Source organism: Pipistrellus hanaki (assembly GCF_964339955.1).
Source record: "Pipistrellus hanaki genome assembly, chromosome: 17".
Lineage (NCBI taxonomy): Eukaryota > Metazoa > Chordata > Mammalia > Chiroptera > Vespertilionidae > Pipistrellus > Pipistrellus hanaki.
The window spans coordinates 26,135,773-26,154,013 of NC_140519.1; the positions used below are offsets into that span (position 1 = coordinate 26,135,773).

Here is an 18,241-nt window from a genome sequence, read left to right on the forward strand (position 1 = left end):
TTCTGAAAGTATGTGATGTGGGCTCCCCTGTATACACCATGGAAGCATGTCTTATAAGCAAGCTCTTTTCCCTATCTGTTCGTTGTCACATAGATGGACTTGACCTTTTTCCTTAAATTTTTGCGCGTCTCCTTCAACCCCTCTGCAGCCGTCCTTCAGTGCGGACTCAGACTCTGCACCGAGCATGTCTAGAAATCAGTCACTCGGGGAGGTGGGGAGAGAGGAGAATTAGGCCATCAGTTTGAGACTCTCTCAGACAGATTGGGTGAAGGGAAGAAGTTAGTAAAATGTAATTGATTTTTATCCCATTGTGGGTATTTTCCCACAAATGATTTTTTCCAAATACCTTGCTACCATCCCTAGTGTAATTACATGTCTGATATTGCTGATGCATGATTATTCATATGACACATGGTGGGATGCATGCTTGCATTGTCCTTAGCCTGGGATGGCAGGTAAAGATGACCAGGACCCTGTCTGCAAGGAGACTACAGGCTTACATGGCAGACAAACCCAGAGACAATTGTAATGCGTGTGGTCAGGGTAAAAACATGAGGAAGAAGCACTCTTTCTGTCCCTCCCTTCCTCTCTCTGCTTCAATTTCTATGAACCTCATGAAAGACTCTGATTGGCTCAGATGGGGCCATGTGCATGTTCCTTGGACCACTCACTGAGGTCAGGCTAGGCCTGAGTCAGATGGCTGCCCAGGGACACTCTGACATCTTGGAGTCAGAACAGGGAGAGCAGGTCTGCAGGAACCTTCCCAGTGGGGGGAGGGTTGTGAATGTTGCTAAATAAGAGAGGACACAGGTGCTGGGTGGATGAAAACAATTGATGTCCATCCCATTTTCTGACCTAGACCAGCATCAAACAGAGAATATTAAACGGCTAATCGCACATCTGGTTAGGACTAGACACATCCTGTTGATGTGAGTGTTTCCAAAGTTCAGAGCAGCAGGGCTCCCTGAGAGCTGCTTGGGATTATGTGTATATCTTCCTTCTTTGTGACCCAGATTCAGCGAAGGAAAGCAAGTCCAAGCTGAAAGACTTTGAATATGTTTTCTTTCACTTCGTACATCTGTGTTATGTAATATTGTAGTTGTTTGGGGAAATCCCAAACCACTTTTTGATTTCCCATAACACAAGCACATAGCATAATTCCTTGGCTGTTTTGCAGGTTCTTTCCCTGTTTGGGTGGGGTGTTTTTTCATGACTGGGTTTGAGTTAGGGTAGCTGATTGTTTTTCAGAATTGTTTGCGCCAAACCAATGGTTTCATTTTTGTTTCACATTATCAACTGCTTGCTGGATTCCCACTGCTTAACACCCTGGCATCGTATTTAACTCTTTCATTTCTGCTTCTTGTGCCTTCCTCAGATTTACCCACTTGGCAAACTCCTACTCATCCTTCAAAATATAGGTCAGGTTTCCTTGAGGAGGGAACAGACTGTGCCTAACTTAATTCTATATGCAGCAATTAGCACAGGGATAAATGAACATGCGTGTGAGTGAAAGGATCTATCTAGCCCGAGGATGGCACGTGGGTTTTGTATTAATTCAGAGAGCATTTGATTGCAAACATCAGACACATTCAATGAGGGATGGGTTAATATTTTCCTCACAATTTAAGGAGTTTGAAAACTTCAGATGAGGCACTGGTCAAGGGCCTCAATGAAGCCCTCGGGGGGACTTAGTCTGAAGCTCACCAATGCATATAAGATAAGAAGGGAGGAAGGAGAATGGGACCAGCTATGCACTAGTCTTCTGCGTTATGTCTCATTAGCCACATCTAGCTGCCGGGAAATGGACTTTCTCATCTGAAGCTTGGATGGGTTCCTGGCTCTGTTAGCAAAGAAGAATGAGGGGATGGATATTAGCCAGGCAACCAAAGGCACCCGCCACACATTACACCTCCTATTCCATGGTTACTAGACTCAAGGTGAGGCTCAGGGTTCAGTATGGGGAAGACATGTCCAAGCCTTGGATTGGTTATGAGTGTCTGCTGTGGATGTGGAGACGGTGTGCTCCGTGTATATTTGCCATTTTGGTCCAGGCCATAGATTGATCTGTGTGCTGGACCATCCGTTTTCCCCTCTGCCTTTACCCCCCTGCTCAGTGTGCTGGGAGGCAGTTCTGATGGGTTGGATCACCAGGTCCCCTAGCCCTGACTTCTGGTTGGGTTTGGCCATTGGGAGGTGGTGGCAGGAGGGCAGAGGAAGGGAGGGGAGCAGTGTCAGGATATTTATTCACTGACCCCCTCCCTACTGGTCACCATAGTTTTTAGGAGGCCACATCTCTTCATGTGGCCCATTATGGACATCTCTCACAGGTTCCAGTAACTGCCCCATTCTTTACCCTTCGCCTTGTTGATTTCCCTGAACTCTGTCCACTCCTCTGTAGAGAGTTCTTTTAATGCACTGCCCCCAAATTACCCGGTTTCAGAGTCCTGTCTCTTTCCTGCACGGATCCAGCCTGAGGTGCTTGTTCTGGGGGAAGGTGTTGGAATCACGGATGGACATCTTTGTCTCCCTCTTCCTCAAAGTCAAGGGCAACGTGCCCCCTACACTTAGCAGGATACCTGACTTGCAAAATGTCCTAGGATGTGATCAGATGTCTTTCTTAGTCACTTTAATTGATCAACACCCCCACCTCTCCCAGAGCAAGGACAGAGCCTCTGCGGTGGCTCCTGAGCACATCTAGCTGGAGGCCCTTTGGACGGGAGCTTCCAGGAATTGGCAGGAGGGAACTGACCTCCATCCTGGTTCTCTCCACGTGGTACAGTGGCAGGCCAGAGAGAGCTGTCATTTCTAGAACTGCTGATTGGAAGTGACTGTGCACCAGGTGGCTTGGAAGGACAAGTGCAGCCACAACTGGTGCACCATGTGTTCTCAATCGCGTTCCTGCCTCTGCCTTCCTGCTCCCAGGGCGTTGGAGTCTACACTCTGAAAACAGGCTCAGTGGTGTATTATTAGATCCCCACCCCCTTCCCTCCTTCTCCCAACCCCGGCCCGCCCCAGTGTGCTGGAGGAGGGGGCGGGGTAGGCTGTTCGATGCCTTCAGAGCAGGGTTGCTGAAACTTGAATGAACTTGTGAATCACTGAGGGATGGTGTCAGATTGCAGGCTTTGACTCAACAGGTCGGCATGGGGGCGGAGATTCTGCGCTTATAACCAGCTCCCCGGTGCTGCTGGAGCTGCTGATTCAGGGAACACACACTGAGAAGAAAGGACTTAGAGATGGGCCTCCAGCTGGTAGCCACTAGCCAGCCACACATGGCTATTTCCATTTATTGTCTGTCCATTGGTTTTTATCTAATAATCGCACCAACCATTCAGAACTGAGTCTCTAGTGAAAGAAACCCAAACCAAGAGGTTTACAGCTAAAGTGAAAACAAATAGTAGGTGTTTATGAAACGGAAAAGATAGGGAGGACATGATTAGGGACTCAAATGAAGTTGCCGTTGTTGTTACCACCACTACAACACCATCATCATCAATCACCTCTTTATCTTTTATTGCCCCTTTTCTTTTTATTTAAAAATTTTTGTATGTTTTTATTGATTGCAGAGAGGAAGGAAGAGGGAGAAAGAGATAGAAACACCAGTGATGAGAATCATTGATCAGCTGCCTCCTGCATGCCTCCTACTGAGGATCAAGCCCACAACCCAGGCATGTGCCCTGAATCGAACTGTGACCTCCTGATTCATGAATTGACACTCAACCCCTCAGCCCCTTTCCCTCCTTTCTTGAAATTGTTGTCTTCCTTCTTTCTACCTACAGACTCTGTCCAGCAGAGGCTTGGCAGGTGGCTCTGGGCTAATATTATCCTCTCGTCATCTAAATGGAATAGAGAGCTCTTTCCTCCAGCCTCAGACTGCTCCTGCATTGCACTGTGCCCAGATCTGTAAACAGGGGGCTGGCGTGCCAGGGCTCGCCCTGTGGGAGGGGGTAGGACAGTCACAGGCAGCCCCCAGGATCAGTTGAGTGGAGGGGGAGACGCATGTCTCCCCTAAAGGAAGAGATGCTAGTGCAAAGAGGAGCTGGCAGACAAACCAGCGTGTTCACCCCGTCTCACTGCTGTCTTCCACTTCATTAAGAATCCCATTCAGCTAGCCCCCCTGTAAGAACCTTCCCTGGTTCCTGCCACCCTTTAGTCATTCCCCACGGAGAAAAGATAACTTGGGTTGTTTCAAGAGCACAACCGTCCTCTCTGTGTATTTTCACTGCAGCCAATGATCAAGGCTTCTCTTTGGTACAGATATTAAAATCAAAAGATGAACATCCGGGCAAGGTTTTCCCTTTGCTTTCTTCAGACATTTGATAACTCCGCACACTGTCTTACTTGAAGGATTTATTCAGATAGCTTGAGAGTAGCAAGCAGACTACAAGGGTGTAAAAAGCAGCTGGGGGAGCAGCTACCTGCCAAGGAAGAAGCTGGAGGCGGCTTTGGGCTGGAAGGGCAGGGCACCATTGGGGACGGGGTCTGTGAAAGTTCCAGTACTGAGAGAGCACAGACAGGAGAGGCAGTGTAGGCAGGGACCAGGAAATGAGGTCGCTACAGCCATGTTTTACTTTTTTTTAAAGTATATTTTAATTGATTTCAGAGAGCAAAGGAGAGGGAGAGATAGAAACATCAATGATGAGAATCACTGATTGGCTGCCTCCTGCAAGCCCCCTACTGGGGACTGAGCCCGAAACCCAAGCATATGCCCTTGACCAGAATCAAACCTTGGACCCTTCAGTCTGCAGGCTGTCGCTCTACCCACTGAGCCAAATCAGCTATGACTTTTTTTTTTTTTTTTAAGAGAGCAGGGTAGGGTGTGTGTGTGTGTGTGTGTGTGTGTGCGAGCGCGCGCGCGTGTGAATAGGAGGAGTTTGGAGATCAATGGGTGGTAAGGAGAGGATCGATTGCAATCTCATCTCTCAACTTCTTCCAGTGTGCCCTCCTTTCACAAAAACCCCTTTCCATGCCCAGTGGGGGTGTCTGCAGCAGCCTGGGAACCAGACAGAAATGAAAGGACCAAGGAGCAGAGGAAAAGGTTATAAAAACGTTTAGTCTTTTGCTTTATTGAGTTACAACAAAGGAGCAACAAGTTAGAAAAGTTGTATTCTTTTTTTCCCCCAAACTCCCTATCATTTTATTTGTGCAATGTACTCAAATTGGGGCGGGGAGGGGAAAGAAGGTTGCACACACAATCATATTGCAACATGTACACCAGATATGTCTCTTGGTTTTTCTTCTTTAAAAGTTAGCACTAACTGGGAGGAAAAAGTGCACTCAGGAGTCTAACATTGGCCCAACACAAATACAAACAAACAAAAAAAATCAATTTATGGGGAGGCTTCAAGCTGAAATCTTGTCCAATATCACACTGAGAAAAGGCAGTCGGGGACAGAAACGAAAACCAGTGCGGTTCATCTTTGTACCATCTAGACACGAAGATCTCTGTCTGCTGCCGTTTTATAAAAGCAATGACAATGATAGCCCTTTCTGCGGGGATCTAAAAAGGTGCTTTAAAAGGACAGCTACCTGTTCCCCAGACAGCCGGGCAATGGTCGGGGCCCCAGGTCTGACTCAGAGGCCAGGCCATTGAGAAACCAGACCCGCAGGAGGCCACTGGGAACACCTTGTGCCCTTGTGCATGGCTCCACAGGGATCTCAGAGGCGGCTGGTGGGGACGTGGAAACAGATTCGATTGGGAAGATCTGCCCTCTGCAAAGGCTCTCCACATTGAGTCCGACGCCTCCCCGAGAAAAATCTCCCAAATTTTTCAATCTACCTTTAAAAATGAACTCTCCCTACCTAAAATCCAGTAGATATAATGGCACTAATGCTAATATTACCCCTTCCCCCAAATGAATAAAATAAAATAAAAAGAAAAGGAAGGAAGAAGAAAAAACAAAACAAAAAACAACGCATGTGACCAGCCCCCGCCTCCTGGGAAAAACCTTGCGATGGATGGTAGTGCTGGAGATGGAAATTGCCCGTGATTAAAAAGGTAGCAAAATCCCCAGTTGTACAAATTGGTTCCAGTGGAGCAAGAGGTGGGGGACAGGGCAGAGGGGAGGACTATTTACAAGGACCCATTGGAAACGCAGTAGTAGGACTTTGGCACGGTGAACGATTCCCGCCGGTCCTCCGGGAGGCGCCTGCGGGGGGACAGGCCCGCTAACCAGGTCCGGCCGGAGTCTGGCCAGGCGGGCCCCGCAGGCCTGGAGGGACGTTCTCTTCTTTCTTCACAGACAGAGTCATTCGGACCGGACGTCCCTAAAAGAGGACACAAAACCAGAGACAAGATGTCAGAGAGATGGTGGATGGTGGCAGGGGCTGGGGACGACCCTCCCAAAGCCATTGGAGGGGAGGGAAGGTGGGGAGGGAACAGGGACAGGAGGAGAGATGAACACCCTTCATGTCTGCGGCTGGTTTTAACGTGTTTCCTGAGCACACTCTGACCAGGTTGGGAGGCAGCCTCAGAACCAGGTGGCTTCCTGGGGGGATCACAGGGGTGACCTGTGTGATCCCTTCATCACTACGAGCCCCTTGATGATTTCCTGGACAGGCAGCCAGTCGCAGTGTCCCCCCCACAGGCTCTGGAATCAGACAAATGGAGATTCTGGTTCTGACCGTGCCCACCTGCTGGCCCTGAGGCAGGCAGTGCACACGTGACCTGTTCCACCAAGGCCTGTTTTTGTGTCTATAAGAGCGGCATCCATCTCTCTGAGTGGACAGCTACTGCTCCTCCTTCCCTCAGCCAGAAAGCTGATCCAGGATCTTCCCACCTCCTAGCTGCGCGCCGAGGTCAGTTAAGCTCCCCAAACTCGAGGCATTTCATAATTTATACCCCAAGGGCTTCTGAGAGGGATACAGAGGAGACGTGCAAAACAGGCACGTGCTCCAGAGATATTGCTTCATTTTGTCCTCGAGGAAGGCCAACTGTAAAATTAGGGCCTTGGGTGTAAGCAAACCCGTGTGTGTGTGTGTGTGTGTGTGTGTGTGTGTACATGCATATATGAGAGTGCACACATTTCCCTCCTGTCTCATACACGAAACCGAAGAACCCTGTCTCTTCAAGTGATTGGCAGAAAACTGCCACTTTTTAGATAAACCCCAAAACTAAGGTGGTTCTCTGTATGCAATGAGGTTTTTCTCCTTCCCTGTGTCATGTCTTATGGACATGAGCATGCAGAATTCTCCAAGCAGATGCATTCGTAAAGAAAAAATCCTGAACAAGGCCCTTAAAAAAATACGGAACAACATCTTGCAAGTCCAAAGGGATGACTCGGAGAAAGGGGGGGGGGGGAGGGGAGGGGGGGAGCCACCCAGATGTCTGTGGGAACCGCTGCGCTTCCCGGCTCCTTTGGCTTTGGCAGGGTGTGTAGTCGTGGGCAGGGACTGGGCACAGTGAGTCTGGGAAGTCGCTCGGGGCAGAGGAAGAGGAAGCAGAGGCAGGGCTGGTTTCTCCATCTGGGCCCAATCGCCTTACCCCCCAGCAAATCCCAGCTTGCAGGCCACTTCCCCGAAAGGCCTTGCCCCAGACGCCATCAGTTCTCTTTGTCGAGTGGCCCTGTGCTAGTTGTACAGCTCAGATTGCCTGCCTAGTTGTACATCTTCTGAGGCCGTGACGGCATGGACGGCGCCCACTGTGTTCACTGCTGACCCCCGTCCCTCCCTCCCTGCACTCTGTCTGGCCCGCGTAGGATAAGTTCACATTTCAGGTTTAGTTTTTAAGAGTATCAGAGCGATTTTGGCCATGTGGCCTCTTGCTAATACTTTTTTTTTTTTTTTTTCTCAACCTCCTGGGTTTCTACCCAGAATCTTACCCTTCGGTTAGAGGCATCCCCAACAGCAGAGGCCAGTGATTGGACGGCCTAGAGCAGCAGGTCTCAGCTTTGGGAGGAGAATGCAAGGTCATCCTGCCTGTTTCCTCCCGACCACTATTCAAACATTTCCGCCACATGGACGTCCAGCCTCTCCCTGAACTCCGCCCAGGACAGGGATCCCACTGCCTCCCACAGCCACCCTTTCTATCCAGGGGACAGCTTGGGATGTTAAAAAAGTACTGCCTCTAATTCTTTAGCCAAATCTGCTTCTCGATTATTTTTACCCGTTGGGGAAACACAAAACAATTAGAATTCTTTCCCCACCCGGTGCCTTTCCGCATCTGTTTCTCTTTCATTTTCCCTGTAGGGACTTCCCCTTCGGACTCAGGAGAGAATAGCACTGTATTCCATGAGAAAGAAAGACAAGCACTGGGATAGTGGTTTATTCTCTCTCAGTCATATTTCGGAGTCAAGTTGCCTTTGATAAGAGGGGGCATGGCCTGATTTTAATTAGAATCGTGATAAGGAAAATACAGTGGCATGGGGAGGGAGTAAGCAGTTTCCCAGTGGCTAGGGAAAAGTCCGTACCACTCACAGCCCTCCCCGCACCAGGCCTCGGTCCTCTTTGTCACATCTGGCAGAAGCTCTTTCCCCACGCAGCAGCTGGGGGAGCTCTGGGGTTGGGAAAATTGCTGAGACTTATGGGTCAGGTAAGTCCCCCCCCCTCACTGCTCTCAGGGAGGCTCAAGACAGAAGGAATCTGAGGGGTCCCTGGCCCTTCCTGCCCTTTTCCCTTCCCTGAATATTACCCAGGTGGTTCAACAGAATTTGAGCAAATGGGATCATATGTGAAACTCACTAGGCAGACCCCAGATGCGGTTACAAGTGTGGGCTGGCACACAGTAGGTGTTCAGGATGCGGTTATGAATGTCGGCTGGCACACAGTAGGTGTTCAGGATGTGGTTATGAATGTCGGCTGGCACACAGTAGGTGTTCAGGATGCGTTTGCCGAATTGAACTGGGCCCTATTGTCTAAAGCAATCATGTAGACTTGTATCATGTATCAGAAAAGGTCAAGGTCAGAAGACAAGGAAAACAAGGAGGTTTCAGGCAGATTCTGATCGGACAAAAACCATCGCTCTTCCACTCTAACAAGAGAGAGAGAGGGGCCGGACTGGTAGGGTTTTGCAAGAAAGTGGCCAGAGGGAGGACAAAACCGAGGCAGCCAGATGGAGTTGGCGCTATTGGTGACCTCAGCAGCCTTTAGCCCTCTTCCTGTCTGCCCCCTCCCTCTGAGCTGCTTCCTGATCCACAGCCCATTACTACTTCCTCCTTCCTCGGAGGAAGACTTGATGAATTCTGTGATTGGCTGCTCATTAAATTGCTCTTTTCATAGCCGATAGAACTAGGTTCTAATGACTATTTTTTTTTTTGCCAGGTGCCTCATTTTATTACTGGATAAATGAACGAATGAGTGGCATGGCCAGCCAAAGTTGTCCAAATTCATTAATAAAGAGGCATGGTCATTTCCAGGGCTCCCTTCGGGACTTTTTCAATCATTCTGAAAGTCCTTACCTTTTTAAAATTATTTTTAACGATGACATGGGGGAGGGGAGGGCTTTTGTGCTTTGGCAAAGGTGGATCTTTCCCTCCCATATCCTACTCCCTCCTACCCCCCACGCCCACCACCAAGCAAGCTGCTGTACTTTAGGCCTTGATTTGCACAGACCTCTTGTGAAGCACAAACACCAAAGGGCTTGGGTGGCATGTCCTGTTACGTGGATGACATGGCCATTAGTAACCATGGTAACCTCCCTTCCCAGGCCTCTGTGGCTCCACGGGCCTAATTTACACCAGTCTCTTCCAGATTGAAGGGGTTTGGGGCACCCAATCAACAGAGCAAGGAGCAGGGTTACTTAATGAGATACACAGGCCACCTTTCCATTCACCGCGACAAGGCGAATGCCCAAACCTTTCAGGCTAACAGAAACGACCCCAAATCTATAGCCAGTAAACTTAGATACTTACCCTTTAAAAATCCAAAAAGAAAAGGAAAGGAAAAAAAAAAAAAGGAAAGGACATATTCTTTTCTTGTTTGTTGTTGTTCTTATAGCAGCGATCACAAAACAAGCAGTTACAACTGCAACTAGACTTTAGAACGGGCCAGGCTCAAAGGGTGGTGTCCAGACAGGCCTCAGGCCACAGCGCTGTCACCCATTGGCACAGCCTTTTAAATGAGAACATGAAATCTATGAGGCCCTACTTTCCTTCCTTTCAAAAACAAAACAAAAAACCCATCATCTCTGTACTCTACGAACTCCATTAACTCTGGCAACCAAGAGAACCCCAGCATCCTTCCGTCCTTGCCCGGGCGAAGCAGGTGGCATTACCTGTCTAGGCCTGGCCAGCCTCGGCAGGGACGCTGTCGGAGTCCGAGTCGGCCAGCTCTGCGGTGCCCTCCGGGGCAGCCTGGCTCCAGCTGTCTGACCGGTCCGAGGTGGCATCCTCCTCTCCGACCGTCACCTCCACCCAATCCACCACGCCCGACTCCCCGTGTTCGGCACTCCCCTGGCCGTCTCCCTCTGACCTGTCCACGGTGGCCTCCGAGGGCTTTGCCGGCAAACCATCTTTTGCTGGCTCGCTGCCCACTTTCGCCCTGGGCACCAGCTTCTCCAAGTCCTCTTCGCAGAGCTTCTTGGGGTCCTTGTGGCATTGCGGGCCCACCTCGCCCCCGTTCTTTGGGCTCCCGGGGACGGCGGCCTTGACGGCTCTCCTGGACAGTGCGTCGTAGCCGTGGTCCTCCGCTGTGTGCTGCGGCTGGTACTGCTCCATCCACTTTAAGGTCCCCGTTTTGAGCAAGCACCTGTTCTCCTTGAACCAGCGCACGATTTCAGTTCGAACCAGGCCGGTCTTCGCTGCCAGCTGGTCGTACTCCTGGGGTGTAGGCCACTGGGTTCTTGCAAACGTGCTCCTCAGGAGATGGACTTGCTCTTGACTCTTTGTAATTGCTGGTGAAGGGCTGGGCAGAGAACTGACCAGCTGGGCACCGGTGAGCTGGTCGAGTCGAGACAGAGCACCATTGGGGCCCACCCCATCCTGGCCTTTTTTGCCAGACCCCATGGAATCCAAGACCGCTTGCTCCATGCTGTCCCGGAGCTTCCTCCGCTCTGAGAACCACGAGTCGATCTCCCTCCTGCTCAGCTTGGTCTCCACCCTCAGCCGATCCAGTTCCGCCTGGGTGGGAAAAGAGCTTTTCACAAAGCTGTCTTCCAGGATTTTAAGCTGACCCGGGGTCTTCTCTTTGAACTTCTGGGGGGCAAAGTCGGGGTAGGCGTGGTACATGCGACCGTGTGGGGTGGCCGACACGGGCGGCTGGTCTTTGGCAAGGGATTCGCTGGTGATGTGGACGATGCCCCTTTGACACCGGTAGCGGTGGTCGCTGAACCACTTCTTGATCTCGCTCCTGGCCAGGCCGGTCATCTCGATGAGCCTGTAGATCTCAGCATCGTCCGGGAACTGGTTCCGGAGAAAGCTCGCCTTGAGGTGGGTTATCTGCTCCTTCGTCTTCTTGCGGTCGCTGGCCGCAGCCAGGGAAAGGTTCGCCAGCTTGGGCGGGGGCTCTGGCACCTGAGCCACCTGAGCGACATGTGGACGCTTGGGCTCAGGGGCAGCCTGCGGGGTCACCAAAGGTCTTTTCTGGCTGTGGCTGGTCACTCCGGCCACCGCAAGTGTGATGGGGGAGCAAGAGACGGTGGTGGACCCGCTGGTCACCTGAGTCAGCACCAGGCTGGTCTGGCCGAGGATCTGGCACGGCAAAGCTGTCTGCAGGATGGGCTGAGACATCTTGGTGGGGGCCAGCTGGGTGGGCAGCACAGTGATTGTCGGGGGGACCGTCTGGATGGTGCCGTTAAACATCTTCTTCCGGGCCTCCTCCACCTCCTCCGGGGACCAGCTGATGCCGTGCTTTAGGCGCTGGGTGGCGAACCAGATTCGGATGTGCTCCTCGGGATGTTTGGACGCAGCTGTGAGCCAGGACAACTCGGCCTGGGTCGGGTAAGGGAACTTGTTGAAGGAGCTGATCATGGTGGCGTTGGTGTCCAGGGCGGAGTTGTATTTGGTAGTGTTCAGCGGGACGGGGACCTTGGGGACAAGGTTGATATTTGGTGGGAGCTGGACAGAAGGCGTGACGTGCCCTAACTCCTGGAGCAGCTCCACGCTCCCGAGTCTCGAGAGGATCTCGGCGGCGTCTGTCACCAGGCGGGCAGTCCCTTCCATGTGGTTCTCGGGGGTGGCCTCCTCCGGCTTCTTGGGCGCCTTCTTGGCATCAGCTTTCGGTTTCCCTGGCTTCATGATGGGGGTTTTACTCACCGGGATCCCAGGGTCATGGTCACCGCTCCCGGGGCCGCCAGTGGCGACGGACACCACGTGGTTGGTGGCCTCGATGGACTGCTCCAGGACAGTCTGGTTGTTGCGCTTGATCAACTTCAGCTTGAAGTTGGCCTCCCCGGGATGGAACTTGGCGTTGTGGTCAGACAAGGAGTCGTACTTTTTGGTTGTGAAGTTGCATTCGGCGCACACGTAGAGGGGGTTGAGAATCACGTTGGGGTGCTGCATGTCCACGTGCTCCGTGAACTCGTTCAGGTTTTGCGTGGAGTAGGGGCAGTACTTGCACTCGTACCCGCCCTGGAGCTTCTTGGACGGGTTCTCCCCCGTCGATTTCACCTCTATCACTTCGTTTTCTTTGGACGAGTTGTCAGGATCCGCTGCCCAACTGCCCTTGGCTGTTTCAGGCTGTGGCGTGACGATCGCTTTTTCTTTGGCCCTGTCTCTTTCCTCGGGCACATCTTGTTCTAGAACTTGGGATGTCCGAACCATGCACGGGGTTGTAGATTTTCGTTTGCTCGCCATGCTGCCTGCCTGCGTGCGATGCTTATTTTGGGGCAGGGGTGGGCGGGGGGCACGTAGGGAGGGGGCAGTAAAACTTTTGGAACAAACTTATTTGTTTGTTCAAAGAAAGGCTCTTGGCTTTATCCCCCCTCTGATGACTTTGGCTTCTCGTCAATGCTGAAGTCTAGTGTTTGAGTTTCCAGAATGATCTCAGCACAGAAAATTGTAACTGCTCCAACGGTTAAACACAAGAGGCAGCATCGTATCTGTGGGACAAGAACAGAGATAGGGTCAGTGTTTCTCTACAAGGCAAAAGAAATGAGCATTGCTTTCGGAGCTGCACCCATGACCGTCCCAGCTGGCACCCAGAGCCAACACCAAGGTCGGCGTGAGAGTGGGCACACGCCACAGTGAAAGATCACATGCTTCTTTTCTTCCTTCCCTTGCAAGGGAAGTGGGAACTGGCCCAAAACAAGCAAATGAGGATGCAGCTTGCTCTGTCACGGTTAGAGACAAACAGATACAGAAAAGCAGCAAAGGTACTGAGGTCGGGAATGGTGGGTAGGGGGTAGAGGGAAAGCTGCAGGTGACCTGTGACCAGGCTCTCAAGTTACTTTCATTGTTGGTATGTTAGAAGCAAGACGCTTTCCTGGGTCCAGCAAGTGGCATTTGTATGGGCATCAAAAAACAGTTATGGCCAAAACCGGTTTGGCTCAGTGGATAGAGCATCGGCTTGTAGACTGAAAGGTCTCAGGTTCGATTCCACTCAAGGGCATGTACCTTGGTTGTGGGCACATCCCCAGTAGGGGGTGTGCAGGATGTGACTGATCGATGATTCTCTCTCATTTATGTTTCTAACTCTCTATCCCTCTCTCTTCCTCTCTGTGAAAAATAAATAAAATATATTTTTAAAAAGTTATGAACTGTTGTTTCTATTCATAAAAATAAAATCACTATTGATAATCCAGAAAAATGCACTGAAGCATAAAGGAGAAAAACATCATCCCAATATTAGAAGTTCCTTCATTTCACTTGAAAGGTTGCCCACTTCTATAAAGATGGAGCAAAATAATGATTTAAAAATGGTGATACTACATTGTAGAGATACACCTTCCAGGACTGATGGGCTGTGCCATGTTGAGCATCTAAATTCATGTAGATAGGGCCTTTCATTGTGTGGCTAAAGGAGAAGCGTTTGGAACAGAATAGCTGGCATCGGGAGAAAGGGTAATGGAGGAGATGGCATGTCATCTCCTGCCCTCCCACTGGCTTGGGTGTAGGTCCCACTGACAAGAGTGCTCAAGGCAGGAAATGAATACTTACAGTCATGGGCTACTCTGTGGGACTCCGGGCCCACACCCACCTCCTTAGGGGCTCGGTGACAAACCTGAGCAGGACACAGGAGAGGGGCATTTCTACCTTGTGAACCCAGAACCTGGCCACCCTAAGGCTGGAGTCCTCTTATTCTTATGCTGGGCAACTTCATCTTCAGTGGAAAGGGTCCCTCAAGGTACCGGTGAGGACAGGACATGGACATAGGAGAGATGAGGGAAACCGTGTGTGTGTGTGTGTGTGTGTGTGTGTGTGTGTTTTAATGACAACCCTCAAGTGACATCTCTGGTCTCCATGTCCTCACTGAACACCAGATTCTTGATCTTCCTCTCAAACACATGTCACCCTCTATAGAATTCTTCACCTCCATCAATAGCTCCACCATTGCTCCCTTGGGCGAAAGACCTCTTTGCTTCACCCCACACAATTCATCCGTCATCAATCCTGTTGACTCTGTCTTCAAAAGAAATCTAGTATCAGACCACTTCCACCTCTTCCTGACCTGTCGAAGCCACCATCGTCTCCCTCCTGGAAGTCTAAACCAGCCTCTCATGAGTCTCCCGCTTCCTTCCTTTTCAGAGCAGCAGAGAGATGTTTTAAGACAGGAATCAGTTCATGTCGCCTTCCTCCATGAAGCGCTCTCTCGGTTTCCCATCAGAGTGAACTTCACACCCTTATGACAGCTGACAAACCCTGGCACATTTTGGTTCATGCTTCCCTCTCCCCCTTGCTCATCACACTCCGGCTGCTGAAACAGGCTGTGACGAGTCAGAAGATGATGCAGAAATGGGGGAGAAGTGTACAGACTAATGATGGTGGGAGAGAATAGAACAGAGAATGCTGGGTGCTGAATAACACGAGATACCTTTAGAAACAATGGAGACCATAGCCGTGGGATTGGGGAGAGCTTTAAGAAGCTATTTCCTGTCCTAGAGGGTATTGCTCAGTTGGTTGGGCATCGGCTGGTGAACCAAAAGGTCACTGGTTTGATTCCTGTCAGGGCACATCCATCCCCAGTAGGGGGTGTGCAGGAGGCAGTAGATATATATATTTTTTTCTCTCTCGCTCTAAAATCACTTTTTTTTTTTTTTTTAAAAAAGGTATTTCCTGTTCCCTGTGTCTGTGCTTAGCTTTTATTGTTCAGTTGCTCAGACTTTTCTTTTAAAGAAGGGGCTTGTTGAGCTGGATAAGTGTAGGCAGGAAAAAGCAGTAGCAAGATGCTATTTACATGCACAATATTCACTATTCTCACAAGACCAACTGATGGCTATGAGCTCCATTTCACAGGCAAAGAAACTGAGGCTCAGAGAGATGAAATGGGCTGCTGAGGAAGATGAAGCCCAGATTCTCCTGCCTCTATCCCCACTGCTTGGTCCCTGCAACAATTCAATTTCCCAATACTGAGTCTATAAAATTAGATTTCTCACAAATTCTGAGTGGCTTTCCCCCTCTGGGAGTATTCAAAGGAGTAAGATTTTAATTGAATTATATTATATTTTTCAAATTGCTACTCTTGAGACACTCTTTTATTAAGTAGAAGAAAGCTTGCATGGTCTCCTCCAAGGGAAAAAAAAAATCAGTGGATAAAATGCTGTTTGTGGCTGTTCCATGTGGCCCACTACATCAATGTCACCGTGCATTTAGGTGACACAGGACTCTGAGAGGAGGCTGGTGTCTTAGAGTAGTAACCTGAGACCCCACTCAGCTATTGCTCAGGGTCAGAGAAAGCCAGCTATGCTTGAGAAGGCAGACCCTTCTGGGCTCATGTGAACCTGGAGCCCAGAATTTTAATCATTTACTCTGGGACAATGAACTCCAAAGCTCAGATGCTTCCAGCCCTTCAGTAGGTGAGGATGTGGCCTCCAGCCGCCTTGCTGCTGCTCAGCACTCACCATTAGGCCCAAGTGCTCGGTGGAAGGGGCACAGGCTGGAGCCAGGCCTCCCTGGTTTGAACGCTGGCTCTGCCACTTACTAACAGAGGAGCTCATCCTTCTCTGGCCACAGCCAGCATGCCTGCCTCATAGGCCCCAAACACACACCCGAAGGACACCAAATGCAGCCCTCCCATTCCCCATGGCCAGTCTCAGTTCCTGAAGCTGGAAAATGGGGTGAACCCACGCCTGCAGAATTTGATTCTGAGCACCTGTAACGCTGGCACATTCTGGTTCCCTAAAAGGGTGACCTGAATAACTGAGCTAGCATTAATGATGACAGACTTGGCAAAGCAAGGTTCTGCACCTTCCTCCTCTTCAATCTACCTTCTCATCATCCCTACCTTTCCCCCCACAGCCCCCCCTTAACTGTCAACCATGGATAAGCTGCTGCACATTGACACCAGCTCATGTCACCTCAGTCATGCTGCTCCAAAGTCTGTTTGTTCATCTTCTGTACATGCCCATAGAAATTTCTATGGCAACTGCGCCAATATTTTTAGTTCTCCCAACGTTGCCTCTCTGTCTTAGTAAAAGATTCTGCCTTGAATCTTTCTGAGAAGATCAAGGCCCCCTGATCAAGCTCACAAGACAGCAGTCACCTTCTTCCCCATCTCCACACCCAGGTCTTTTCTCCCCACCTCAGTGGAGGTAGCTGGTCTCCCCACCTTAAGGCTAATAACCCCGCTACATGGCCTTCAGCCCAGCACTCACCAACTCTCATCTCCTTTCACCCAACATCCTCGGTGTTTGTGGGTGACAAACACTCCAGGTTGCCCAAAAGAGTAAACAAAGCAAAACAAACGTGAAAAGCAACAGCGAATTTTCCAAAGCTGCTCAATTCCACCATCATCTGCACTTTATTATACAGACTTGTGCCTCCTATGGCAGAGAGGAAGCACTCCCGAGTGAAAGAGGCTCACCTCCAGGCAGTGTGCGAGCCTGGGCAAGTTGCTCCCATTTTCTGCGACCTCAGCTTTTCCATCGCAATATGGGGACGGCAGTGGCACCCTGCCAAAGGGCTGCTGAGAGCGCCCAGGGAGCTATTCGAGCACAATGTTTGGCTCTGGGCCCTGTTCACAAAGCGCTGAGCTCCCAGCACCGGGCACCTGTTTGTTAAAATGACGTAACCATCACACCTCTCATGGGAAGTTGGAGATGCCGCCTGTTCATCTCCTCTGCACTGCACTGCTTATCCCTCGCCTCCCTGCATTCTGTCCTCTTCTCTGTGGACGCCTTTTGAGGTAACTGCCAAATGGATGCCACGTCACTGCCTCTGAGGGGCAAACAGTCTTCGTGATGTCCCCTGCCCCTGGCGTCCCTGGACTGTGTTCCATGTTCTCCTGACAGCCCCTTCTTTGTCACCTCTCCCATTTTCTGTTCCCATAGATGCCTCTCCATGCCCTTGGCAATTCCTTATCCCTTTAGCTCATCCTTGCAGACCGATATTCACTAGGTTGGGTCCTCCTCAGGGTTTCCCTCAGCAGCTACGTCTTGGCCTGGCCTCTGGGCTTCACCTGTTTGCAACAGGCATTGCCTGTACAGCATCCTTTCTTTCCTCTTTGGCAACGACGGCCCAGTTCTTTCTAGAGGAAGACCCCAACCCACTCCTGGCCCGTGTGCCTCAGCCAGCAGTGGGCATGTGACTTGGTCCTGGCCACTCGGAACATCATGTCCCCCACAATAGTGAGTGGTTAAGGGATGGGCTCATGGAGCATCAGAGCCAGTGTGGCTCCATTCCAGAGCTCTCATTGGAACCCTTGGGACAAAAAATGTATTCCTTTTCCGGGGGTTTTCCTGAAGGGATTGAATGTAAGTGCAGGAGCCCAAGCAGCCATCCTTCCACTGATGGGGAACTCATCTGAGAACTGAGCTGAAAGCTGAGTGGAAAGATGCAAAGAATGAGTCCTGACAACATCCCACTGAATGCTGCTCTGCCGAATCCAGCACGCTCTCTGACTTCTCCATTAGGTCAGTTTGCTTAAGTCAGTTTGATAGGCTCTTTTTTATCTGTCACCTGTAACTGCAAATGTCCTGCCAGGCAGAGTTTCAGGCCAACCTCCTCACTGCCACCATTTCTTCCTAAAACAGCAATGCTCAGCCTTTTCCCACCATGATAGACAAGCTAGGCGACCCACCCATTTGCAACATTCCCTCATTCTTGTGTTGGCTATTATTCCACGCTATTTCTTCTCCTTTGAGAAAGAATCTCAGGACATTTGTGAGTGACACTTTTATAGGAATAACCTTGAGTCCTTGCTAATCAAGAAAAGT

At 50.5% G+C, this 18,241-nt stretch overlaps 1 protein-coding gene across 1 annotated transcript in view; it reads right to left on the bottom strand.

Moving 5' to 3' along the window:
• Positions 1–5,031: 5,031 nt before the first annotated feature.
• Positions 5,032–18,241, bottom strand: part of ZHX2 (zinc fingers and homeoboxes 2) — a 118,571-nt gene continuing 105,361 nt past the window's right edge. Inside the window, exons 3-4 of the mRNA XM_084864906.1 lie at positions 10,208–12,970; positions 5,032–6,264 (exon numbers count right to left, since the gene is read on the bottom strand). Of these exons, the coding sequence (XP_084721032.1) occupies positions 10,212–12,725 (2,514 nt within the window). The 5' untranslated portion in view covers positions 12,726–12,970 and the 3' untranslated portion in view covers positions 5,032–6,264; positions 10,208–10,211. The remainder of the gene's footprint in view (positions 6,265–10,207; positions 12,971–18,241) is intronic.